Here is a 26,543-nt window from a genome sequence, read left to right as displayed (position 1 = left end):
TCGAGGCCAGGGAGCACCGCCAGGCGGCCCTGCTCCGGGGAATTCCACTGGCCTATGAAATCCAACCTCCAGCGGGCTTGGGCTGGAGGCCACGGTGTCCTGCCAGGAGTAGAAGGATAAAGGTCTCCCCATGGCGGGGGGAGGGGGAGGGAGGGGTGCACAGCTCGGTGGCCCATCCTGGATTGCAGGTGGGAGTGAGGGCTCCTCCCTTCCTGCTGTGTGTCCTGGGGGTCAGTTCCATAGCTTTGAACGTTGACACTTGGAGACAGTGGATGCTAACATCTGTCCCAGCTCAGAACAGGTGTGGGGGGGCTCCTCTACGTGGTCTCAGGTCCTCCCAACAGGGGTGCCATTGTGGGACAGAGGTCATTGCCTTTGGGGGTGCGCGAAGGTGGAGACTAGAGCAACCCAGAGGAGCAGGTCGTGGGGGCTTCTGGGTGGTGGGCCTGTGGAGGCATTGGGGGGGATTCTTGGTGCCCTGATGCCCAGCAACTTCTAGAAGGCCCAGGCACCTGGTGGGGAACGGTTTGCAGCTCTCCTTCCCCGTCTCCCCAGGCCCAGCTCTGTCCTCTGTGGGGTCTGCCCTCCGGGGCCCCTCTTCCCTTACACACTACATCTACAGCTGCTCTTTGGAGGCCCCTGGTGGGGCTGGGGTGATGCAGAGGTTGGGGGAGCTGCCATGGAAGGGGCACCCCACGGAACCCATTGTCAGGCCAGCCGGAGGCGTGCCCGGGGCTGGGTCCAGAGTGGGGGACGGGATCATCACGGGCCCCACCGCCCATGCGTTCAGGGGAAGCTCTGGGGCCTGTGTGGGGTGTTTGGTTTGCAGGTGACTAGGAATCAGCTCTTGGTGGGACTGAGCAGCCGCTGTGGGCACCGTTCCATCATTTGCTGGGTGACTTTGTGGGGCCTGCCGGAGGCCCCCTCAGCCTTGGAGGGCTGATGGCAGGAGGAGGGGTGTCCCAGGGCATTATTAGCCCCTGATGTCCTCACTGTGGGTGGGTGGGACGGGGTCCGGGAGGGTAATGGACTTCACACTGCTCGGAGCTGCAGGGAAGGGCTGAGGGAGCCAAGGTCAGCCAGCGCCACAGCCCTGTGGCAGCGGAGTGGGGCCTGATTGCTGGCACGGCTGCCCCAGACGCTGGGGACGTCTGGCGTCACTGAGCAGAGGCCCCGGAGAGGTGGTGCGGGGTGATAAGCCGCGCCTCGGGGCTATCTGGTGGCTGTTGCTGGCCAGCGGGAGGGCAGGAGGCTGGGCAGGAAGTCCCTAGCGTTGGGCTCATCAGTCCCTGGGACCCTCCAGCCCCAGCAAGGGCGGCCCGGACATCGGGGCGATGTGCACCAGGCACTAGGGAGGGCCGGAGTCACGCTCAGCCCAGGTGTCCCTTGGCAGACAGGGACTCTGCTCTCGGTCGTTGGCAGGTTGCCTTGATGGCTTCTCCGAGGCAGGATCAGAGCAAGGCCCGCTTTCCCCTGGAGTGGAGCACACTGGTTCGTTCTGCTCGCTCATCCCAGTCTCTCTAAGGGAAGCCAGTACTGCCCCCCACCCCCAGCCCACCCAGCGGCCCAGTGACCCCCAATCAGGTGGAGCTCAGGGGCCAGAACCTTTACCCCAGGTGCCTGCCGGGGAGGACAGAGGAGGCCGGGCCATGAACCCGAAAGGCACACCCTGGGACCGCCCTGCTGTCGGGGTGGCCGGGGGCAGGTGTCTGAGGGCAGTAAGGGCTTCGCCACATGCGGACTCCACCCTGGATTTACCTCAATGCGGATTACTCCGGTTTCCCTTCCTTCCCCTGCGGCACCAACCTTCAGCTACTGTACTGGGGTTGGGGGGGGGTCCTGAACTCCCGCCAGTCCTGTTCAGAACAGGGGTGCTTCTGGGGAGCGGGGAAGGAAGGACACTGGCCTGGCCAGGGAGGCCACGTGGTGGCTGCACCTGTTCTTGCTCTGGCCCCACTGCGGTCCTGTCCTGCTATCTTTTTTTTTAAAGGAAAGTGTTTCCCTTTATTTTTTTTAAAGTTATTTATTTTGAGCGAGCGAGAGGGAGAGAGAACCCCAAGCAGGCTTCACACTGTCAGTGAGGAGCCTAACGTGGAGCTCGAACTCATGAACTGCGAGATCATGCATGGCCTGAGCCGGTCGGACACTTAACCGACAGCTGCCCAGGCGCTCCTTGTCCTGCGACATTTTTAAATGGAGGCATGACTGACATATGATAAAGGCACAGTTTAGTTTTTGGTTATTTTTCAAGATGAAGAGAGCCCCCCCCTTTCATTTTTAACTAGGCTCTACGCCCAGTGTAGGGATTGAACTCATGACTTCAAGGTGGAGCGTCTCATGCTCTTCCCGCTGAGCTGCCAGGTGCCCCGAGATGCAGACTTGAAGTGTATAGTCCGAGGAGTTCTGACGTCTACACACGTAACCACCTACCCTGATCAAGGTAGAGGTGAAGACAGAGATTTGTCTTCAGAGATTTTTTAAAAAGAATGTCTGCACATAGAGTTCGAGCTGGAGGCGGAGCACCGGGACCACAGAGAAATCCAGGGCAGGGCCTGGCAGGGTTTCCTCGGGGAAACGTCCGGCTCGCCCTCTGCAGGGTGGCAGCCAAGTGCAGGGCGGCGGCTACCTGCCGGCAGCCAGCCCGCCCGCCCGCCAGCCAGCGCGAGCATTTTGGTGTATTTTCTTCCAGGTTTTTCTATGCACGCATATAAATATGTTTTTCCTATGCATATTTTTTACATACTTGACATCGGATCACTTAAAGAATTAAGTATTTAAACTTACTGGAGTCTAAGCATTTTCCTACATTGTAAAATGACTTCTCAGGAGCCTTTGGTGTTCACTTTGTGACATTTGGTTCAGCTAGTGTTGACAGCATAAGGAGTTTACGTTAGCACTTTTTAAAATGTGTATTTTATTTATTCTGAAATAAATAATACATTTACATGGCTTGAAATTCAGTAGATACAAAATGGCATATACTCCAGGGGACCGCTACAGCCGGCTGTGTGGTGAACTGGTTCCTTTCTGACCCTCCGGTGCCCCCGGGAGTGTGAACACTTTCACACCCACCCAGAGTTAGACGCGTATGGATACATGTGCGTTATATTCTCTCCTCTCCCGGTATATCTGCAACACGTCATCACACACGCAGGACCTGTGACATCTGTACGGTCAAGTCCCGGCCCACGTCCTCCGGGACAGCCTCTAACAGCCACACAGGAGAGCGTGTCGGAAGGACTGTTCGCATGTCACGATGTAGAACGGCCTGCGCTATATGCTTCCCCGCAATTTAGGATCTGGTCTTGAGGACATTTCCAGGAGGGGAGTTTGTGGGTTCACAAGTTTTAAGATGGCCCCACTTGAGCTGAGTGACACCCTTTCATCTGGGTCCGTGCGAGAGCCTCCGGTCCTCCGACTGGCGTGTACAGTGTTTAACGTACATCGGCATCATCTGTGATGCCGCCATTTCCCCTTTTAATCTTCTGTGGGGTTTGAAGTTTACAACATTTTAACATTGAGGAAATCAAATCTATATACTGTTCCTCCGCAGTTCTCCCCATCACTTTGGAGTCTAGGAAGCCTTTGCCGTCCAGAAACCGGATACTGTTTCCCCCCTAGTTTTCAGATTCTTTAATCCAGTTAATGGCTGTTTTGTCCACATAACGCTCTGGTCCGCATCGGCGGTGACTGCACCCGCCTGGCCCCTCCTCTACGCCGCGCCTCCACTGTGCCGACTCCCCGTGGCCCGCCCTCCCACGCCACGCTTGGACCTGCTGCTGCTGCCATCCCTCTGGGCAGCTCCCACCTGTTTCGTCCCCGGATGCCGAGGTGGCATCATGCAGCAGTGGTTGCAGTGGCCTGTGTGTGACCTCCAGCAAGTCACTGGGCTCGGTGTCCCTGAGACGGCATCTCCTCTGGGGGCTCCGGTGGGACGTGAAGCAGCGCAGGGGCCCTGGGCACGTGTCTGGCAGTCGGGAACACGTGGGCACAAACTTCTGGGACTTCTTCCCTGCCTCCCTCCGGCAGAACATTCCAGTGAGGGTTCTGACAGCCTGACTTAACCCCACAAGTTCCTTTAGACAGGACTCCTGCGTCTGCACACAGTTAGTCTTCCGTCGGGGATGTCGCGTGTCTTCCTTAGTTCAAGCTCTGCTTGACCTCTTCTGCCAAGCGTAACATTCCCTGACCGCAGTCGGATGCTTCCTGTTCAGGCCTGTCCTGGCACGCGACGAGTCCTGTTGCTGTGACGGATGTGACCTCTCCCGTGTGCCAGCTCCCTGTAGAGCACCGCTGCTAGGTGCTCTCTGGCTTTGTTTCCTGATGGGGACTTGGACCCAGGGGCCCGCGCCCCTCCAAAGCCAGCCCACAGCAGCCTGGCCTCAGTGGGCCTCGTGGAGATGGCTCTGCGCTCACCTTGCCCCACGGGGTCCTTCCTGGGGGGCTGCCGGGGGTACGCCCACCCCTGGAGCGACCGCTCCCTCAGGAAGGCCACCCCGGGGAACCTGGTGCGTATTTCAATGCCAAGCAGGCCCCTGCATCGCATGGGCCATGCTTTGCTGGCCGGGGGCTCGGCGACCCCCACCGGCAGACTCTTCCAGCACAGGTGGGCGCGCTGCTGCCGGAGGGTCCCCTCTCACAGCTCACACACTGGACTCGATCAATTTGGAAAAAAATCTAGTTTATTGCACTGTCTCAAAGCACAACTAAAAATTAAAACTGGAACGAAAAACCGTACAAAGCACTGAAGCTAAAAGTAGTTTCAAAGTATCAAACCAGACATGGGTTTAATTGCACTAAAGTCCCGCGGGCTTCCGAGAGCTCTGCCGTCTGCGAGGAGCCGGACAAGGCACGACGTGCACGGAGGGGCCGCAGCCAGCCGGGCCGGCCTCTGCCGTCCCCAGACTTTTAAAGTAAGGATTCTGTAAAAGTGAAGTGTGAGGGGGGGTCTGGGACCTCAGCGTCTTGTCCCCACTTAGGCCTGGAACACCTCGCCCTCGCGGCGGCCCGCTCCTGTCGCTCTTCATCTGTGGCCCGGGACCCCCGGGGCACATTTGCTTAGTAGAAAACAAGCATCGAGTAACTGGGTCCGCGGCCAAAGGCAAGGTACACATGGCAGCGAGGCTGGCGGCTCGCTCCGCGGCCTGGCAGGGGAGGGGGGGTGCCCAGGGCGGGCGCATGGCCAGGCCACCAAGCCCCGTGGCCCAGGTGCCAGCGAGGAGAGTGGGCACTGCGGCCTGAGCCCACGGACTGACGCCCGGCGCGGCCCCAGCTCGAACCTCCCGGGGGCATCAACCCGCCGCCCGCCCTCTGACGCTGCAGCTGGGGACAGTGCAGGCTCGGGGGAACCACGCGAAGGAACGGAAGACCCTTCCGGGGGGTTCCAGAAAATACGTTTCTCCTGTAAATTTGTCAGAGTTGATTTCAAGTTGAGGTATCTTACACAGGTGTGTAACAGCGAACAAAACAGGCGGTAATTAGTAGACTCGTCCTGCGGGGGCGCTTCTGGCCGTCACGGGACCGCCGGCGGCGCTGGCTAGATGCTCGTCTAGTCACGCTTCGCAGTTTCTAGCGAGGCCGGGCTCCCCCACGTCCGGCCGCGCCTCCCCGGCCTCCGCTGCCCCGGAAACACGGGCACCTCTGTGTTCCGTCTCATCCACTGGCCTTTACCGTTTGGGCTGAAGTGTTTCCGGGGGGCGGTCGGGAGGGTGTGGGCGGCGTGCGCGTGCATGTTGTGCGTGTGTGTGTGCGTGTGCACCGCATCCTGGCACAGCCCAGCACCCGCCCCTCACACACGGCCCCGCTTCCCCAAGCGGGACGTCCGGCAAGGAACGTGTGCCAGAGCTCGCGTCCCCGGGAGGACAATGAAGCGGTCGCAGGGCCACCCCCAGAGGCGGGAGCGTGCTGACCTCTGGCTCCGTTTCGCCAGCGGTTACGCACGTGGCCGTCCCCATAGCGGGCCTGGAGCGGCCGGAGGGGGACGGAGCAACAGCTCGGGGTCCCTGGGCTGAGGCCGCGGGTTCTGGAACGACACGGAAATGAGCACAGCAGAGAGCACGTGGGGGCCGCCCCGCCCGGCCGCCGCTCCGTCAGATGACCTCCCACTCGTCCTCCAGGTCCTCGCGGGGCGCGCCGGTGGCGTGGCCGCCGTGGGCACCGTGCGAGTGGCTGAAAGTCCTGGTCAGCCGCTGGAGGAGGTAGCCGGGGGGGCCCACTGCCCACAGCTCGTCCGACGAGGTCACTGCAGGGACGAGAGGCAGCCACACGCTCGGTAATCACCCGGCCCAGGCAGGCGGGGGCGGGGGGGGGCACGTGCCAAGTTGGGGCCGCTCTGCGTCGCCGCCCTCCTGGGAGACCCTGGCCAGCCAGCTGCTGGGCGCCCTCCCTCAGCTGTGGCGGCCCGTCGCGGAGCCCCCGCCGACACCGTCCCCGGGAGCCCCCAGCCCCGCGGAGCCCTGGCACCTGCCTGTGAAACACGTCACGTTCCCGGGAATCTTCTTCCAGTAGTCTCCGGCAGGGTTCTTGTCGGTGACGCCGTAGCGCCGGGCGAGGTCACCGTTGGGGCAGCGGGCCCACACGGTCCTGGCGCTCAGGGCCAGCTGGCAGGCCTGCAGCCCTGCAGACAAACAGGGCGTCTGTCAGTCCTCAGCCCTGGGGCAACAGGACGGGACTCCCCCCCCAAGTCTGCTCCCTCCCACCACCGGGCCCCGGCGACCAGGGTGGCCCTACGGTGACCGCGCCCTGCACCTGCCGAGAGCCCGGGGCCGCAGGACGGAAGCGTCCGGGCCGTCTGGAAACGGTCATCCTGCCCAGAACTCGGTGGTGAGGGGCTGGCTGGAGTTCTGCGCTGCCGGGTCCCTCACACGAGGGATGTTCCGTCAGCGGCTTGCTGGTCACTTGCCTCAGCAGCAGAGTGGAGACAGAGCCGTGGCTGCTGCGTGGAGGACAGGCTGCTGGACAGGCCAGGGGCCCGTCGTGGGGGGGGGGTCAGCCAGGACAACCGGGCCCGTCTCTACCTGGCACGTGCTCCCAGTCGGTCCCCACCGGCATCTCTTCGGTGATCCCGGCCCGGACGTGCACGTTCCACCTGCTGTCGAGCGCCCAGAGCATCTGGTCGTTGGGGCTGGCGTACACGCTGACCAACGTGACCCCGGCGGGCTGCAGGCAGGAAGGGACTTTCCTCAGGGAAGGAGCTGGCGGGCGTGTTTATGGAGCCGGACAGGATCAGAGCCTGACACGGGGCGGGAGGCACAGCGGGGAGCGGAGCAGACCCCATCCTGCCCTCCGAGCGCGGCCTCGCGGGGACAGACGCCGGCCCCGCCGCGTCAGGGGAACCCGTGCGGACGGACCGCCCACCAAACCGGAGCCCCAGCTCGTCAGCACTGCCGGTCCCCAGACAGCGGCAGAGCTGGGCCGGGGACAGAAGGAAGGGACGCAGGCAGCGCTCCCGGGGACCTGGGCTGGGACGGTGGCAACAGAGGAGCAGTGTCGCCCCCGTGCACACCCGACAGCAGGTGACGCAGGGAAGGGAAGGCCGGCTCTGTGGAAACACGTGCGCAGGGTCCGCGCCTGTGAGGCTCCTCCAAGCAGGCGCGCTCGGCAAGCGCACAGCTCCGTGCTCAGGGGCGAAGTGCTGACGGTGCCGAGTGTGGACGAAGGGCCCGCGGGACTCTATGGAAATGTATATGCCTGCCGGGCTTCTGTTGGCCTGAAGTGTTTTCAAGGTAAAAAGTTTAATTCAAAAAATTAGAGAAACGAGAACACCAAAATACGCTATTGCTGTCGTGGGCATGACAGAGGTGTGTGGGGAGGAGGCCCCAGGAGCCCCATCAAGGGGGTGGGTGGCCCGGGGAGGGGCGAGGTGGGGGTCTCCCCACACATCTGAGCCCTCGCTTCCGCTCTGCTTTTCGTGCAGACGGGACAGGACGAGGGCGAGGCTGACGGCGACACAGCTGCTGGGCGCCGCGGGAGAGGAGGACCGGCGGGCACGGCCAGTGACTCCGCCCCCCTCGCTCCTGCCCCCCTGACGTGGGAAGATGAGACCTTTCTCGTCAGGCCCTCGTACGGTCACACTAGACACTGGGGTGGAGAGCCGGCACAGTCCCGGCCCTCGGTGGCCTCATGGCCGTGTCAGCTGAGAACAAGGCCATCGTTTAATTCCTGCCGTCTCGTCTGTGAGCCCCGCGCTTGTTAAGGGCCCAACCAGAACCACCCACCGGGCCCGGCCCAGGCGCAGTCCTGGGTCCTGACACCCAACAGGAGGGCTCCTCTCGGTGCCAGCTGTCCTCTGGGGCGTCCCCTCGGGCAGTGATGTCCCCTGCTCTCCTGCCGAGCTGGCCTCTCGTCCCCAAGTGCCCTGCCCATCGGTCACCCTGTGTCCACACGCCACGTCACCTGGTCCCCTGTCCACTTTTCACGGACACGAGTAAGCCCCTTCAGCGTCCTGTTTGCCACCCACTGACCTGCTCTGGTTCGTCCCAGGGCCGCCCACCCCTCAACCAGGCGCCTCTCTGCCCGAGAGGACACAGCTGTCTGTAGGGTCCAGCCTCCGGTCACTGGTGAGGACCAAACCCTAGGGTCTGCCGTCCCCTGCCGACCCGACACTGCCTGTTTTCCTGGACCTCTCGGGGGCCCCTGCTCTCTCCCTGGTCAGCCTCGAGTGGACCCAAATCAGTGGCCCAGGGGACACTCACAGCCCCTTCTGCTCTGTGTTTCCCCCGCCGGCCGTGGGGACACCATCACCCCAGTAGCCTCACACCCAAGCCTCCTCCCCACGGTGGGCTTCCTGTTGCCCCGCTGACATCACATACCTTCCAGTCCGGCCGGCACACACCCTCAGGGCTCGTGGGCAGAGGGGGCTCGCCTGGCGGCCCCTGCCCTGTTGAGGTGGTCAGGGGGCTCTGGGCCTCCGCCATTACTCCCCACCCTGCCGCACCTCTCAGCCCCGGCAGCTCTGGGCAGGAGCTTCCTGGGTTAAGGAACGGATGAAACACTCTCTGAAGAGGCAGGGACACCAGGTTCCCAGCGGCTCAGCTCCTGGGAGGCCAGGGGACACAGAGGACGGCAAAGAGGGGGCACGGCGGCCGCTCTCTGGAACGGGCTTCCTAGCTCCCGTCGCCACCTGCCCCCGGGAGCCCCCGCACCTGCCCGGCCCGCTGCGTGGGCCTCGGGAGGCCGGCCAGTGCCTGCAGAACTGGGGACGCCCGCAGCTGCTGTGGGCACGCTTCCAGACCGGGAGCCTGCCCCCTCCCCCCACCCGGGCCCAACCCCGGCGGCTCCACGTCCTCTCCTACGCAGAGCTCCCAGGGGCACGAGCGGCCCACGTGCTCAGCCCTGCAGCAGGGCCATCTGTCCATCTGGAGCACTCAGGAGAGAACAGGCGTTAGTCGTACGAGTCCTATTAGCAAAGGGCCCCCTCCTCGGCCGCACGCGAGGGAAGCCTGGCTCAGCTGGTCAGGCCTGCACACACTGGGCCGGGGGATGGCGGGGAGCAGGGCCGACGAGGCTGGCTGTGCAGGGAAGGGATGGGGCAGGAAGCAGAAGGCTCTGAAGGCTAGTTTCAGGCAAGGACAGGTGCTGTCAAGAAGTAAAAGGCGCAGGGGTGCCTGGGTGACTCAGTAGGTTAAGTGTGTGACTTCGGCTCAGGTTATGATCTTGTGGTTCGTGAGTTTGAGCCCTGGGTCAGGAGAGCCTGGAGCCTGTTTTGGATTCTGTGTCTCTGCCTCTCTGCCCCTCCCCTGCTTACGTTCTCTCTCTCTCTCTCTCTCTCAAATAAAGAAAAATTAAAAAAAAAAATTTTTTTTAACTTTCCCTCTTAAGAAAAAAAAAGGAGGACTGTGACGGGGGAGGTGGCCCTGTGACAGGGACGGCCAGGCAAGGAAGTGCCTGAAGGTCACACTGACGCTGAGGGGCGAGGGGCCAGCATGTGAGGCTCAGTGGGGGGGGGGGTGGGGGGGGGTGGCCTGGTTTGCGCAACTTACTCTACAAGCTTTTAGTGACTGTGCGGACCAAACCAGTCCCTGCAGCAGGCCAGGTGGCTGAGATGTCACTGGGCACAACCTCAGACAATGGTCACCAACATAAATACGAGTGGCACGTAAAACCCTGAGTCACCTCCAAACGCCAAGCCCGAGATGCATGGGTGAGCTGAGATGGCGTCCCCCGCCCACTTCACACGTCCACTGGGCAGCCGGGGGGTGGGGGGGCAGTGGGGCTGTGAGCCGGGGCTGGACCCCCAGGGACCACACACAAAGCCACAGAGCGCGCCCAGGCCTGCCCTGCTCCGGGCTCTGCTCCTGCTCCTCGTGCGAGAAGCCAGCGCACTTGGGCGTTTACCCCCGCCCCCCGCCCCCTCTGCGCAGCACAGACACCTGTTTGCTCAGCCTGGTGGAACCCACACTTGTTTGGCCATGGAACGCCCTTTTACATTCAGCGTCTGTTTCCATCCCATGATCTGGGCTTCCCTCTGGGAAGGGCTGCTCTAGGCCAAGCCCCTCTCCCACCCCCATTCCACGGAGGACGAAGCTGCTCCAGGGAGGGAGCACACGGCCCCAGCCATGTCCCAAGGTGTGGCCACACTGATACTGGAGTCTGCCCCACCCCCGGAATCTGGTCTGTAACTTCTTCCACCAACAAAACATGGCGGAAGCAACTCGGTGGAAGGTCTGACCTGGGGTCCGGGAGCCACGTTCCCACGAGAGCCCTGCAGCGTGAGACGCAGGCCGTGCAGGCCCAGCCCAGGTGGCGCCCAGGGGAGCCGTCCCGCAGATCGCCTGCACCTGAGGCGTGACAATAATACACGACTGTTGAAAGCCACTAACTTTTGGGGTGGTGTTTGCGGACAAGCAGAACAACGGAAGACAGAGAGGCGGTGATGCGCCAGGGAGCAGGGAAGAAACAAGTGCAGCGACGTGATGGGGAAAGAGCAAGACAGGGCAGAGAGACCCCGGAGGAAGAGGCAGGGGTAAGGCCAGGCTGTGCACAGTCTCTCCCTCCGACCTCAGGCTCCGTGACCTCTTATGTGTCTTTGAGGAGCCCTCAGTTCCCCCTCCTCCAGGGCCCGGCCATCGACAGCTCTCCCTTCCTGCAGCCGCTACCCTGCCCCATGCACCACGTGCAGCCTTCCAGGGCCCCTGGGAAGCTGCCTGCCTTCCTGCACTTCTCTCCCAGAATGCACTGGGGTTCCTGTCGCGGCCCTGGCTTAGCCCAAATCTGCACCCCCTCTGCGCCCTGTCGCCATCCCCTTCCCGCACGCTCTCCCTCACACACCCTCCTTCACCCGGTAAGCCCTGAGCCTCCCAAGCCCCACTCAGGTGGCTGGCCTGGTGAGGTCCACCTGCCTGAGGGCCGCTGACACACCATCCGAGCCAAGCTCTTTGCTTGCTCTCATCCAATAACGGGACAACTTTTTATCGAAGGATCACATGCACCCAAAAAAGCACATAAATCCTAAGTGCACAGCTCGGTGGGTTTTCGTACTCGGAGTACCACCGGGTAACCACACCTAGAGCTGGAAGCAGAACGCGAGCCCGAGTGTGCACCCAGTTACCACCCTCCTGCTCCCAGACCCCGTGCGGGATGTGAGCCTCCCTCCCATGGAGCAGGTGGCTTGGAGGCTGCATCTGAAAAAGGTAATGGTGCTCCCCAGCCACCCCCCAGCCCCAAAGCCAGAGGCCTGACCAGGGGAGAGGGAGGGACGGAGGCCAGTTCTCAAGGGCAGAGGAACATAGGTGGGCAGAATGAAGCCCACGGGGATGCCAGGAAGTGCACAAAGGGGAAGAGCAACGCATCCTTATGCACATACCCTGTGGAGCTCACCATTCCGCAGCATTTCCCAGACCGGGTCCTGCGGAACACCACGCCACCCCTGCCAGATGCTCATGCTGCCTGAGGTCACGATCAGCTGTCTCCTGCCCTCCTCCACTGGCACCACACAATCATCTGCTCCACAAGGAGCACCGTCAGTGCCCTGGCCCCATGCTAGGCACTGGGGAAGCCTCAAGGGCAGACAAGTTACACACCCCTGTCCCCAGGAGCGTCCATTTTACTGGGAGGGCTGGGCCAGCCATACCTCACCATGCAGTAACAGGGAGGCTGAGGAGAGCCTGGGGCGGGAGGGACTCAGGGAGGCAGGTTCCCTGAGCCGGTCACCCCGGGGAGGCAAGCCCGGCAGGCCCAGCGAGTGCGCAGCCTGCAGGTCTGGGGGCAGGGGGTGAGGTGGCTGGAGTCCAGGGCCGGGGCAGGAAGAGGTCAGAGGGCGTCAGGGCTGCGGGCTGAGGGAGGAAGTGGACTTTGTTCTGAGTGAGGTGAGAAGCCACTAAAATGTTCTGAAAACAGGAGTAACACGAGGTGACCCTGGCTGACCCTGGCTGACCCGGAGCCCGGGCGAGAGACGGCCGGGCCCAGGGGCGGTGGGGGGGCCTCAGAGCAGGCCTGGAAGGCGCAGGCCGCCGGCTCTGCGGGAGGACCGGCCGCGTCACGCCGGCGCGGGGCTTATCTGGGCCCCTCAGAGCCGGCGCCGGCACCGAGAGCTGATAAACATAAACATGAACACACGCCGTGCTGAGTCAGGGACAGGAGACAGGGAGAGGCCTCAGGCGGACAGACAGACGGCCCTTTCTGAGAGATGAAAACAAACCCGAGACGCCGGTGGGAGTGGGGACGGCCCGCGGGCCGCCGAGAGCGGCGCCTGTGAGGGCCGCACGGACAGGCAGGACGCGAGCTAGGGGCCTGGCCAGCGACGTCCCTGGAGCGGAAGCAGAGGACTTCCGCTCTCTCTGGAGGAGCTGGTTTCGGACAGGTGACTCCCGGTGGGAACAGCACGGGTCCCGGGAGCAGGGACCCCGGGGGTCCCACAGCACGAGCGGCAGCCGGCTCCGCTGTGGGTGGCCCACGTGCCTCTCGCCGCTTCACTCAGTCAGCAGCCTCCCCGGACCTTTGCCGCTTTTACATTATGGGCTCAGATTTTTTAAGTAACTGTTACCTTTGGGTTTGTTCTTTTTTTTTTATTCTTTAAGTGTTTATTTTTGAGAGAGAGACAGAGTGTGAGTGGGGAGGGGCAGAGAGAGAGGGAAACACAGAATCCGAAGCAGCTCCAGGCTCCGAGCTGTCAGCGCAGAGCCCGACATGGGGCTCGAACCCACAAGCTGCGAGATCATGACCTGAGCCGAAGCTGCTTAACTGAATGAGCCACGCAGTGCCCCAGGTTTGCTCTTTTGTTTGCCGACTACTGTTTTAATTTCTTAAACTGAAGTATAATTAACGTATTGACAATGTCATATTAGTTTCAGGTGTGCGACACACTGATTCAACAATTTCATACACCCAGTGCTCCCGGAGCCAAGTGCAGTCACCACCTGTCACCAAACAGCACGATTACCATGCTGTTGACTGTACTCCCTGTGCTGTGCTTTTCGTTTCTGTGTGACTTATTTATTTTATACGTGGAGGTCTGTGCCTCTCCATCCCCTTCACATGTGTCCCCCACCCGATACCGCTGAGAAGTGCCGATGGGAGCGTGGGTGCCCCCCTCTAGGACAGCTGGACTGTGCGCCTCTTGGGCCTTCCTCTCAAGGCAAAGGAGAGCGAGCATCCGGCTGAGCCTGGGACCCTCGGGTTCACTGGCTGCAACGCCGGGGGGGGGGGGGCGGGGCACGAAGACGGGGGACCAAGTGAGCCCGCGCACATGGAGGGACAAAAGCGAGCACACGGAGGCTTTTGGACAGAGCGGGCGTCACCGAGGGCCCCTGCCACCAGCCAGTGAACAAAACAAACTCCCACTCACTAGGCCACACTCACACAGGCTCCTTAGAGAAACGTGAAAAACAAGTAAAGAGGAGTTATAAAAAGTGATTGCAGGCACTTAATTATTAATACTTTGATATATTTTTAGCTCTTTCCCCATGTAAAGCTCTTTATTTTATTTTATTTTTTAAATAAATTTTTAAAAAAATGTTTTCTTTTTTTTTTTTTTTAAATATTTTTTATTTATTCCTAGGAGAGAGAGAGAGAGAGACAGCATGAGCAGGGGAGGGTCAGAGAGAGAGGGAGTCACAGACTCTGAAATAGGCTCCAGGCTCTGAGCTGGCAGTCAGCACAGAGCCCGACGCGGGGCTCGAACCCACGAATCGCGAGATCATGACCTAAGCGAAAGTCGGACTCTTAACCGACTAAGCCACCTAGGCGCCCCTGTTTTATTTATTTCTGAGAGAAAGAGAGAGAGACAGCGTGAGCAGAGGAGAGTCAGAGAGAGAGGGAGACACAGAATCTGAAACAGGCTCCAGGCTCTGAGCTGTCAGCACAGAGCCCGACGCGGGGCTCAAACCCACGAACCGTGAGATCATGACCTGAGTCGAAGTCAGGTGCTTAACTGACTGAGCCACCCAGGCACCCCTAAAGCTCTTTATATTAAAGAAAAATCTGGCTTATGTGATTTTGTGTTCTGCTTTTGGCCCGGTTCGCAGTAGAAGATGCCTTTCTCCAGGGCCACAGCTGTGATTCCAACACTGGTAAAGGTGGGGGGGGGGGGTCCTTGAAGACAAAGGCCTAAGCCGAGGTCGGGTGCTCTCAGGAGCACCTGTGACCCAGTCGGTCTGGTGCACAGTCCGGGTGCGGGTGTGGTGGGGTGAGGGCTCTGAGGAAACTCCTGTAACTGCTACGATAACGAAGGGCTGGGCGCTGGGATTACGCATGACTCAGGGGTCAGGAGGAATACAAAGTGGGGGCACTGGCAGCCCTGGGGACCTGGTGTGGAAGAGCAGGAGTGGCCTGGGGCCTCAGAACCGGACTGCAGACGGGTAAGAAGTGAGGAAAGGACTAAGCCTGTGACAGAGGGCCTGGAAGGCACAGAGGAAGCAGAGGGCAGGGGGAAGGGCTGCTGAGGCTCCAGGAAGGGAGAGGGAAGGGGAGAGGGGACGGGGAAGAGCAAGTGATGTCCTGGGGCCCCTGGAGGAGGGGGAGGGCTCAGGGCCTGGGCCCAGTCCAATCCTAGAGGCTCCTCACTGGAGGACTTCTTCCTTCGGGAAGGGCCTGGTCGCAGGGAGGGAGGAGACCGAGTGGAAGAACTGTGAGGCACCCGTTTCCCCCCAGCCACACGTGCCCCCGCCATCCTCTGTGACACTGGGGCCATGGCCGTGACAATGGTGCCATGTCTTTTCCAAGTGTCTTAGTCACCTTTGTTTCCCGAAGGACAAGTAGACCCTGAGGAATGTCCGCCGAAGTGGACAGAAAGGAGGTTCTGGAAACTTTCACTGATCAGCACTGGCTGGCCAGGCACTCGGCTGCCACCCATCCATCTAACCCATCACCCACCTACCGTCACACACCCACCTAGCCGTCCCGCGCCCACCACGCTCCTGTCAGCCACCAGCCCAGCCGCCGGCCACCTCCACCCACCCACCCTCCAGCGGAGAGTTAACACAACAGAACGCCCATGTGCCAGGCACTGTGCTTGGTGCTAGGGATTAATTTTCTTGACTCCTGGATATTGAAGTCTGGTGAGAGATACCTCAGTAACCACACAGTCCCACAAAAAAATAGAAGACTGCGACAGTGAGGGGTTCTGGGAGCGTACGGCATGGTCAGAGCGAGGCCAGGAGGGCAGGGAAGGCTGGCCGGTCAGCCTGAGGCCGAGGCTGAGCAGGAAGGAGCCGGGGTAAGAGGGCCGGCGACAGCGTGCCCGGCGCAGAGCGCAGGGGGAGGGAGAAGCGGGGGGCGGGCGCGGCGCCGGGGGGCGCAGGAGAGGGAAAGGCGGGCGGCGCCCCGCACGGGGGGTCTCCTGCTAAATTGCAGGGAGGTCTGCTGGGGCCCAGGGCTCGGAGACTGCAGGTGTTCGGAGGGGGAGAAGTTAGAAGACGTGCCTGAGGGTGGATGGTAAGAAAAAAGACGCTCGTACAAAAGGTTTCTCAGCTGATCCGAGGACTCCGTGGAGGGCAGCGTCCTGGGCTCTTTGTGAGGAGGGTGAAGGCAGAGGCAGTGCAGGAAAGGGGGGCGCGGGCAGCAGAGGGCTCCACAGATGTCGCCCACCCTCTGCCACCACCCTGAGAGCTCCTGAACCGGCCCAGGCCACACTGTCTCACAAACGGCAACTATAACAAGTCCCCACAACCTCCCTGCCCTGGGAGAGCAGGGCCAGAACGCCGGGATGGGGGTGAGGGCGACGCGGTCTGCGAAGACCACTCTACACAGGCACAGGCCGTTTTCAAACCAGGAAACTTGTTTTTGCCAAACCCAAGTCCCCCAGACAGAAGGTGAGGAAGGCCAGGCCAGGCCCAGTGGCTCTTAAACCTTACAGTCCCCAGGATTTGTGTGGGGGGCTTATTAAAGGGCACATTCCTCACTATTCAGCCATAAAACAAGAGTGGAATCTTGCCATTTGCAATGACACGGATGGAGCCAAGGAGTATTATGCGAAACAAAATAAGGCAGTCAGAGAAAGGCAGATACCCATATGATTTCACTCATGTGTGGAATTTAAGAAGCAAAACAAATAAGAAAAAAAAAAGAGAGAGAGAGAGGCAAACCTAGAAACAGATTCTTAACTACAGGGAGCACACTGATGGTCACCAGCGGGGAGGTGGGGGGACGGGAGTGAAGGAGGCACGTGTGACGGGCCCCGGGTGACGTATGGAAGGGCTGAATCACAATACTGTACGTGCAGAGCTAGGTAACACTGTATGTAACTACACTGGAATTAAAATTAAAACTTAATAAAATGAATGAACGAATGAACAAATGAATAAATGTACAAATAAACAAATGGCACATTCCTGGGTGTGGGGCCAGCCTTTCCACGTAAGACTTTGGGTCTAGGGCCCAGAAATGACCTTCTCAACCAGCACCCTGGGTAGTTATGTTCAGGGTATCTGTAGGTTACCTCCTACAACACCCTGCACTCTCTCAAGAAGGAGGCAAGACAACACTCCCTACCTAAAGCCGTCTGCAGACCTGACTGCGACCTGTCAGAAATCTCAGCTGTCGGTTCAGTAGGAATGGAAAAGCTGGTCCGAGAGTTCATATGCAATTGCAAGGGACCCTGAATGGCCAAAATAATCTTGAAAAAGACAATTTTGGGAGACTCACACTCCCTGATTTCAAAACCATTATGAAGCTACAGTATTCAAAGTTCGGTAGCGGCGTCAGGACAGGCATGTACATGCCCCAGTGGGACAGAAGTGGGAGTTCAGGAAACAATGCACGCAGTTAAGTGGTTTTCGCCAAGATCGCCAAGATCATTCAGTGAGAAAAAACAACCCTTCCAATACACAGCGCCGGCACAACTGGACTGAACACGTGCAAAAAAATGAGGCTGGACCCTTACCTCACGCCACAAACAAAATTATCCTGAAGGCGCTCAAAAATAAATGTAAGAGCTAAACCTGGCAACAGTTTCTGAGAGTTAATACCAAAGGCACAAGCAACAAAAAGAGGAAAGACAAAATGGACTTCATCAAAATTAAAAACTTTTGTACATCAAAGGACGCGGTAAAGAAAGTGAAAAGACAGCCCACACAATGGGAGAAAATATTTGCAAATCCCCGATCTGATAAGGTTTAGTGTCCAGAATAAAGAAAGAGCTCTTTCAGCCAACAACAAAAACACAAACAACCCAATTCAACAAGAGGCAAAGGACCTGAACAACATTTCTCTAAAGAAATACAAATGGCCAATGAGAACATGAAAAGATGACGTGAGTCAGTAGGGAAAGGCAAATCAAAGCCATGCAGCACTGTTCCATACGCACTAGGATGACCAGAAAGAGGGAAATGGAAACGGCCCAGAGGAGCCGGTGTGGAGAAACGGGAGGGAATGTGCTGGAGGGAATGTGAAGTGGGGCGGCCACCGGGGAAGCAGTTTGGCAGGTTAACCTCAGAAGGTTAAACACAGAATTGCCATATGAGCCAGAAGTCCATTCCCACGGAGAAGCCGAAGGACTGGATCAGGTGTCCAAACAAAACCACACGGATGTTCAGAGCAACAGTCACGACAGCCACAGAAGTTGGAAGCAACCCAAACGTCCACTGGCTGACAGGTGGATAAACGGAACGTGGTCTATCCACACAGCAGAGTATCATTCAGACGTAGAAGGACTGAGACACTGATAACAAGGATGGACCTTGAGCACACGATGCTCTGGGAAAGAAGCCAATTGCCGAAGGCCACATATCATGTTAAGTCCCTTACTATGAAATGTCCAGAAGAGGAGGATCTACACAGAGGAAAAGCAGATTAGAGGTTGCCAGGGGCTACGGGAAGGGGGCTGGAGAGTGGCCGCTCCTGAGGATGAGGTTTCCTCGGAACCTGATGAAATTCTGGAACCAGATGGTGATGAAGACTGTACAACTTTATGAATGTGCTAAAGGTCCCTAATGGTAACTTTTATGTTACGTGTATTTTACCACTTTTTTTTTTAAAGAAAAAGCTGGGGCACCTGGGTGGCTCATTTAGTTAAGTGTTCGACTTCAGCTCAGGTCGTGATCTCATGGTTCTTGAGTTTGAGCCCCGCGTCGGGCTGTGTGCTGACAGCTCAGAGCCTGGAGCCTGCTTGGGATTCTGGGTCTCCCTCTCTCTCTGCCCCTCCTCCGCTCTCACACACACTCTCTTTTTCTCTCTAAAATGAACATTAAGAAAAATAAAAAGAAAAGAAAGAAAGAAGTTGACAAGCCTCAGTTTTGCTGATGTACTACTGTTTTGCAAAGCATTACCACTGGGGAAGCTGGGGAAATGGTACTCAGATCTCTGTTATTTCTTACAAATGCATGTGAATCTGTAATCATCTCAATAAAATTTTCAGTTAAAAAAAAGAAGGCAACCTAAATTTTGTCTTATTCATATTCAAAACTTTATAAAAATGAAAAAAATAGGGGTTGCAAATATAAAATGGAATAAATAAGGAATTTAAGATTTAAAAATCATTTGGAAATGCTACGGAATTATATATAGCTTTGGTGTTTTTCCAAAGACTGAGTGTGTGAACGTGCGCCCCTGCTCCTGTTTATTTTTGTCTTTTAGAGAGGAGTTACAGGACAGGCGTGGGGAGCGAGCTGCACCCCCTTACTGGAAGCACCCAGTGATTTAATTACAGCCATCAACTGGCTTTGATATTGACAAATCAAAGGGGCTGCTCAGGGCTGTAAAGTTACCCCTGAACCAGACCTCACAGGCAAAAAACCAAGCTGCTGTCCTATGTTCTCAGAGGATAACCGCTCCTTACTGATTATCAGGAATAAAGAGCCTGTTTTATTTATCCCACACCACTAGCATTACAGAAGAAACATTCCCCTTTCCCAGAAATCAAGAAATCCTACAGGCAGAACCTGCTGCATCCACTGAGATCCTGACTAGGCATATGGTGCAAGTGAAGGAGCCACGTTGTCGTGTGACGGGTGATCCCGTCCTCCTGGGGCCACAGGACTGTTCTCAGGTTAATTGTCAAGTGCAAAGAAATGCTTCTCAGCTCAGGGGCGCCTGGGTGGCTCAGTCGGTTGAGCGTCCGACTCTTGATTTCAGCTTAGGTCATGATCTCCTGGTTCATGGGTTCAAGCCCCACATTGGGCTCTGTGCTGATCACGGCAGAGCCTGCTTCAGATTCTGTCTCCCTTTCTCCCTGCCCCTTCTCTGCTCACACACACTCTCTCTCTCTCAAAAATAAACATTTAAAAAAATTAAAAAAAAAAAAAAAAAAAGAAAATACTTCTCAGTTTAGATAGCGTGAGCTAGAAGAAATGGGACAGGTCCTGTGCTTCCTGGAATGGAGAAAAGCTTGTTTTTGAGTTATACGCGGTATTTATTTGTCAGCTCTGACCCCATCGTTCTCATCTGGCACATTCCCCCAAGAACTGGGACTCCGGCCCCTGGATGACCTGTGGCAAGGCCACAGTCCTGCGAGCAATGGCTCTGGTGACCAGAGACAGTGTTGAGGCTGCAGTCCATGGTCCTGCTGCCCGCTGCCCGCACCCCAGCTGGTGGAGGCAGGGAAAGGAGGAAGAAAAGTGTGACCCAGGAGGCATCCACACTCTCACCCAGCAACTCGCTCCAGAGCTGGGTTTCCACTCAATTTTATGGGTCCGTGAGCCCCACAACCCTGCCTGCCCAGTGCCTGGCTCAGCGCCGGGCACATGGGAGCCTCTTTCTGAGCAGCCATTTCGTGTGTGTGAGGGCTCCCGGCCCCGGCCCCCATGCTGCACTGCCTAGACTGCTTCTGGGGCCTCCTTGGGGGGCCGTTTGCACCTTCAGCAGGCAGCACCCCTGGCCCCACGCCATTAGGGCTCTGTCACCCCCCTTCTCAGCGTGTTTACGTGACCTTACCTGGACACCCCGTGAGTGTGCCGTTAGAGCCCTCCCTGCTCTGCAAAGCCCAGCCCGCTAAATGCCTGCCTCAAGAGCCTTCTGAAAGATGCTCCAGCCCACAGGCCAGCCAGCCCTAAGGGGCCCCTGTGCAGCGCCCCCACACTTCACCCCTCTGGTTTGGGCAGGCTCACAGGGAACTGGTCAAGCTTTCCTCTTCACAGTCCACAGCGCTCCACGTGTCCCCGCGTATCACAGAGCCCCTGGCCAGGAGCTGTTCATGAACTTGGCATTCTGGGGACAGCAAGCCCCTGGTAGAGGGGGAGCTAACTCCAGGCTTGGGTCAGAGTTCTCTACACTTCCGGCAAGTGTGCCTCTACCGTAAAGAGTGCTCACACATGTGTGCACACACCAGACACATACACACATGTGCGCACCCGTCCCTCAGCCAGGACATGAATAAACCCAGGGTAAAAGGAGAAAAATCCCTGAAGGTTTCACAGCCAAAGGAAGTATGTATCTAGACGGATCATTTAGGTATGGGCTTAATGGACCCGGATAAAATTCAGTGGGAACAGTTCAGGAACACAGAGGCACACTGATCGGAGAGCCGGCCCAGCAGCAGCACAGCGGAAAGCGCCGAGGGGCACAAACCCTGCCGCCAGCACCATCCAGACGTCCCTTTGCTTTCGGCCACCTGTGTCATGGGCCGTGTCTACACTGCAGCACGTGAACTCGTTTTTCCTGAGGCTGGGGGCGGACACTGCCGCAGTGACCCCGTCTGGTCTGTCTGCTCCCTTGCTGTGCGACCCCCAGGGGTCTTGTGCGCTCTGACTTCTGTGGGGTCGCTTTAGGTCTTCTGTGTCCTCGCCTGTTGCAGACCCTCGCCCTGGGTCTGGTCTATTCCTTCTAAGTAAGCTCAGATAAGCTTGAAAACCAGACACCGATGTTAACAGGCCCGGATTTACAGCACCAGCAGACTCTGGAGGCGGGGGAGGGCTGAGGGCAGAGGCCTGGACCCTGCTGCCTTTTGTCTTTGACTCTGTGTGTGACCCAGGGCAGATCCCCTGCCCTTCGGGCTCTGTGTCCTCAACCGGAGAGGGAGCCATGCGAGCTGCCATGATGCTGACTCTGGGTCTGCGAGCTCTGAGGCTGGGCCACAGCCGATTCGGGTGCCGTGGGGCCCGCGCTGAGCCCTCTGTCCTCTCTGCCTCAGAGCCCGTGATATTGTCCCCCGAGGCCTGCAGGGCAGTTTCACAGGTTCAGCTCTGTTGCTATTTGTTAAACGAATCAGGCTTAAGTCTGAGACTTTATTTGAAGAATGAGCTCCACTGCTAAAATGCTTGAAAAGCGCTGACCTGGTATGAGTCTCCCAGAGGCGGGTTCTGGGGTTCCGGACGGGGGTGGAGCTCCCGATTCTCTCCTCTGGCTGGCCGACTGCAAAGCCAGAGGCCCCTCCGCCGTGACTCCCACAGGGGCTCTATTGACTTCCTATACTTACCTCTGCACGTGGCCAGAAATGTGACTTGGAATCCAGAAAACCCAGCATCGGCAGGTAACAAGGGGACAGGGGAACGGGCTAATCAAAAGCGCTCAGGGACACGTGTCCTGGGCAGGTCTCACGTTCTGCTCCTCCTGAGTGGGGGCTGGTTGACTCCGAATGTGCTGCTCTTCCTGTCCAGCACACGAGGCCCTGTCAGACACCGGCCCGACGACCGCGCCGTGGTCAGCACCAGGGCACCCGGCTGTACGGACGCATGAAGGCCACGGAAACTTGATTCCAGCTGCACAAGCCCCTACATGTCTGACGTCACGGCAGCTGCTCAAGGAACGCCTGGTCCTGCTCGCCGGCTGCTACCCAGGCAGGCTCCGGGCCCGGCCCCCTGGAGGAGTGATGTCCAGACGGGAAAGGCCCCTGGAGGGACCCTGTGGCCTGCAGGCCCTTCCTGATGCTCACAGCTGTCTGCGGCACACCCATGTCAGGCTGGGGCACGGGACAGGGTCCCTGGGTCCTGTTTTCACCAGCGGTCACACGTACGTTGGAGACTGACGAGGGGGCGGCTGCGGGCCCAGGCAGCCCACGGTACCTGGCAGTCCTTTATGCGGAATCGCAGCCTTCCAGAATGAGGCGGAAGGCGGAGACTGGGATGTCCCAGAGACGGTAACATTTCTTAGCAACAGGGTTTAGGAGGAGAGCTCAAACACAACTCTTGTTCAAATGAGCTACAGGAGCAAGGGCAGCTTGGGGAAAAAATAAAGTGGCCAAAAATTTGGTTTTCCTCAAACTGGGGCTGTTATGTCCAACAGCATCGGACACCGTCGGTGGAGGCCTGCACCTGTCGGCTCCGCGGAGCCCACCAAAGCCGGGAGGTATAAAGGGGCCCCCTACCCACCCCTAAGCACCGCCCAGATTTCTGAGGGCTCAGGAGAGGGGACGGGGGGGGGTGTGGGCACCCCCTGAGGGCTGGACCAGGGCGAGTGGAGTGAAGCAGGGCGGCCTCCCCCCAGGTGCTCAGCAGGAGGTGTGAGAACCCGCCGTGGAGCTTCAACACCCACGGCCTCCCTGGCCGTGGCAGCAGGAAGCACGCCCTCCCTCTGCAACACACGGCGAGGAGGAGAGTTCGCAAAGGCTCGCCTTCCCACTCGGGCCTGGGGAACAAGTGGGAAAGGCAGCCTGTGACCCTGACAGTAGGAAAGCGGGGGGGAGCAGGAACGGCCTTAGTGGAGCCTGAAGGCCAAAAGCAACTGACCACAGAGACCCCGGTATAACAGTCGAGCCAGGCCACCGGGGGGGAGCCCGGGGAGCAAGCCCTTGGCATGCTCGTGGGGTTCCCGGCGGCGTGTGCCCCCCTCTCAGAGCCCAGACCACCAGCATCTGAGGTAAGCCTCTGCCATGGAGAAGATGAGACAGATGCAGACAACAGGCAACTGTGGGGCGCGGAGACCACAGAGAAGGAACTTCAGAAACCTCCTCGATGGGGGGCCGAAAGAAGGCTCGGCAGCGGGAAACCGCAACAGGGACTTCCAGAAACTGAAAATGCGACCACAAAATCATCCGATGGAGAGACTGCAGGCTGAAGCTGAGAATGTCTTCTACAAAGTAGGACAAAGCGTAGGAAGAGAAAACAGGAGAGAAAGGGAAGAAAAGTGGGGCCAGTTTAGGAAAGCCCCCGGTGCGTAAGCAGGAACCCCAGAGAACAGACGGAGAAAACAGGAGGGGCAGAGGCAGGAAGCCAATCGCCAGCAGGGTGGCAGGTCACAAACTCCAGGCTCGTCAGCACGGAGCCTAAACCAGGCCCCTGTCCGGGGCTCATCACTGTCTGTTCTGGGAGCCCGGGGAACAAAGAGATCTTACAAACTTCCAGAGAGAAAAGCAGGTCAGATATCAAGGGTCGCGGATTAAAATGGCTCAGACATCTTAACAGCAACGCTGGACACCAGGAGATGGTGGAGGAAACCGTTCAAAATTCTAAAAGAAAACAATTTCTAACCCAGGCTGCTCTACTCAGCAAAACCCAAGGGCCAGTTTGGAAAAAGACTTTCAAGATACTTACCATGTGCCGATCTTAGCTGAGCGGGGACACCACCAGGGCCGGCCGGCACGCCCAGCAGGGACCCGTCCAGTCACCGAGGGAACGCCTGCATCCCACTGTGGATCGGCTTCTTTCATCCAAAAGCCGTGGCGTCAGGAGCCCCACTTGCATCCCACCTCAGCCCCGCGTCTCCCAGGTGCGCACAGCGGACCCACCGACGGGCCACAGAACTTCCTCATTGAGCTCCCGCTCGAACCTGGGCCAGCGGACGTCCTGAGCCTTCTCTTCACACGATACCCTTCCTGCCTCCTGTGCTCCCAGGTCTCATCTGGGTGCTGCTAGTGGTTGGTGACGAGAGACACAAGACGCAGGGTCCCCAGCCACGAACTGTCCTGGGCAAGGCCCCACAGAGCACACCTCCTCCCTGCTTGGAACCACCCACCAGGCCAAACCCGAGACTGGACAGTCGCTGGAAGTGACCCCTCAGGGTCCAGCTCAAAGACTGCACCGTCCCCAGGAACCACGGTTGGTGACCGTGGGTGACCAGTGTTCCGTGGTTGCTATCATGACCTGTGGCACCCTCTTCATTTGGTCACTTATCATCGACCTCACCTGCAGACAACACCGCTGTTCCCTCCGCCATGCCCAGCACACTGTAGTGCCTGCCCTCCTGTTGACTTACGTTTCCTCGCTGTCGGATACAAGTTTTGGACAGTTCACATTTAAAGTGTACGACCTGTAGGGATGCCTGGGGGGCTCCGTCGGTTAAGCGTCCGACTTAGGCTCAGGTCATGATCTCACGGTTGGTGGGTTTGAGCCCCGCGTCGGGCTCTGTGCTGACAGCTCAGAGCCTGGAGCCTCTTTCAGATTCTGTGTCTCCCTCTCTGACCCTCCCCTGCTCACGCTGTCTCTTTCTCTCTCAGAAATAAAAACATTAAAAAAAAAAAAAAAAGGTGTACAACCTGAAAAGTGACATCTGTGTGCGCTCAGGAGCCCACCCCCAGGCTGCTCGACCCCCCCCTCCCCGGCCCCACGGCCCTTGATCCCCAAGCAACCACTGCTCTCTGTAAGGACAGTCAGCATTCTCTAAATTGTATCTAATTAATCATATAATAGGGATTCTTTCCTGCCTGGCTTCTTCCCTCAACATAATTATTTCATCAAATCTGGAAACTCTTTGGCCATATTTCTTCTCATATTTTTCCTGTCACCCTCGACCCTCTTTCCTTTTAGGGCTGGGCTGCATTTGAACCAGGCCATGTGAGGCTGCCCCGTGTTCAATGCTGCTGAGTTTTCCCCAGTCTTTTTTCTCTCCGTTTTGTAGTTCAGATTAAGAAAAAAATTTTTTAATGTTTATTTTTGAGAGAGAGAGAGAGAGAGAGAGGAGCAGAGAGAAAGAGGGAGACACAGAATCTGAAGCAGGCTCTAGGCTCTGAGCTGTTAGCACAGAGCCTGACGCAGGGGTTGAACCCATGAACCATGAGATCATGACCTGAGCCAAAGTTGGATGCTTACCTGACCAAGTCACCCAGGTGCTCCCCACCTTAAAAAAAATATTTTTTTTAATTGCATGGTTTTATTCCTGTGTCTTTGAGTTCCTCAATCTTTTCTTCTGCAATGTCTACACAGTTACTAATGTCATCCATGGTATTTTAAATCTCAGACATTATAATTTTTATCCCTGCAAGTTTCATCTAGGTCTTTTTTTATACTTCCCATTTTTCTAGTTAATGTGCACAATCTTTCCTCCAGTTTCTAAACATAAAGGGTAAAGTTATAATACCTGTTTTAATTGCTACCTATGAATTTTATCATCTGTATCCTTTCTGGGTCAGCCTCCAGGTGGATTTACCTCCCTTCACTGTAGGTGACATCTTCCTGTTTCTCTGCCTGCCTGGTGGATTCTGACTGGATGTAACACAATTGAATTTTACCTTGGTGGTGGTGGATATTTTCATAATTTATAAATATTCTTGGGCTTTGTTCTGGGATGCTGCTACTTAGAAACAGTTTGATCCTTCTAGCTCTTGGTATTTTAATTTTATTTTATTTGAGAGAGACAGAGAAAGAGAGCAAGTGAGTGAGAGAGTTCGATGGAGAGAGAGCTAGAGAATCCCAAGCAAGCTTCATGCTCAGCACGGAGCCCAACTCGGGGCTCGATCCTACAACCCTGGGGTCATGACCTGAGCCAAAATCAAGAGTCGGATGCTCAACTGAGTTACCCAGGCACCCCCAGGTCTTGCTTTTGAGTTCTGGTCACCAGTATCAGAATTATATTCAGTATAAGGCTGATTTTGCCCCATCACTGGGGCCAAATGCTCTTGGAATATGACCCAATTACGGGCAGACAGGACTCAAGAGGTTTCCCACTTGGGACGGTGCAATCAGGAACTACTCCTGACTCTGCCTGAGTCCAGGGCACGTTCCCTCTGGGGCTCACAGGGGGCTCTGGCTGGTTCTGCATCGTCCCCTCACGCGAGTTCCCGCGCAGCAGCCCCGGGGGGCCTCTGCGGTGCTCCAGTCCCCCTCCAACGTCCTGCCTCCTTGGCCTCCCGTGTTCCCAACGCTATGCCCTCAACTCAAGGAGCAGGCTGGGCACTGCCAGCCCCTACCTGGGGTCCCCCTGCCCATGCAACAGCCTGGCAACTACAGGGTTCATCTCATTTGTTTCCTATTTGTCAGGGACCACTGTCCTTTGTTGTCTGATGTCCAGTGTCTTGAAAACCA

At 57.9% G+C, this 26,543-nt stretch overlaps 1 protein-coding gene across 1 annotated transcript in view; it reads right to left on the bottom strand.

Annotated features, from left to right (window-relative positions):
• Positions 1-4,664: 4,664 nt before the first annotated feature.
• The window catches only part of TECPR2 (tectonin beta-propeller repeat containing 2), a 103,798-nt gene continuing 81,919 nt past the window's right edge, over positions 4,665-26,543 (bottom strand). Inside the window, exons 18-20 of the mRNA XM_039251220.1 lie at positions 7,017-7,158; positions 6,467-6,616; positions 4,665-6,241 (exon numbers count right to left, since the gene is read on the bottom strand). Coding sequence (XP_039107151.1) covers positions 6,090-6,241; positions 6,467-6,616; positions 7,017-7,158 — 444 coding nt within the window. The 3' untranslated portion in view covers positions 4,665-6,089. The remainder of the gene's footprint in view (positions 6,242-6,466; positions 6,617-7,016; positions 7,159-26,543) is intronic.

Source organism: Hyaena hyaena, unplaced genomic scaffold, assembly GCF_003009895.1.
Source record: "Hyaena hyaena isolate Hyena2069 unplaced genomic scaffold, ASM300989v1 scaffold_386, whole genome shotgun sequence".
Lineage (NCBI taxonomy): Eukaryota > Metazoa > Chordata > Mammalia > Carnivora > Hyaenidae > Hyaena > Hyaena hyaena.
This window is presented reverse-complemented; position numbering and strand designations above follow the sequence as displayed.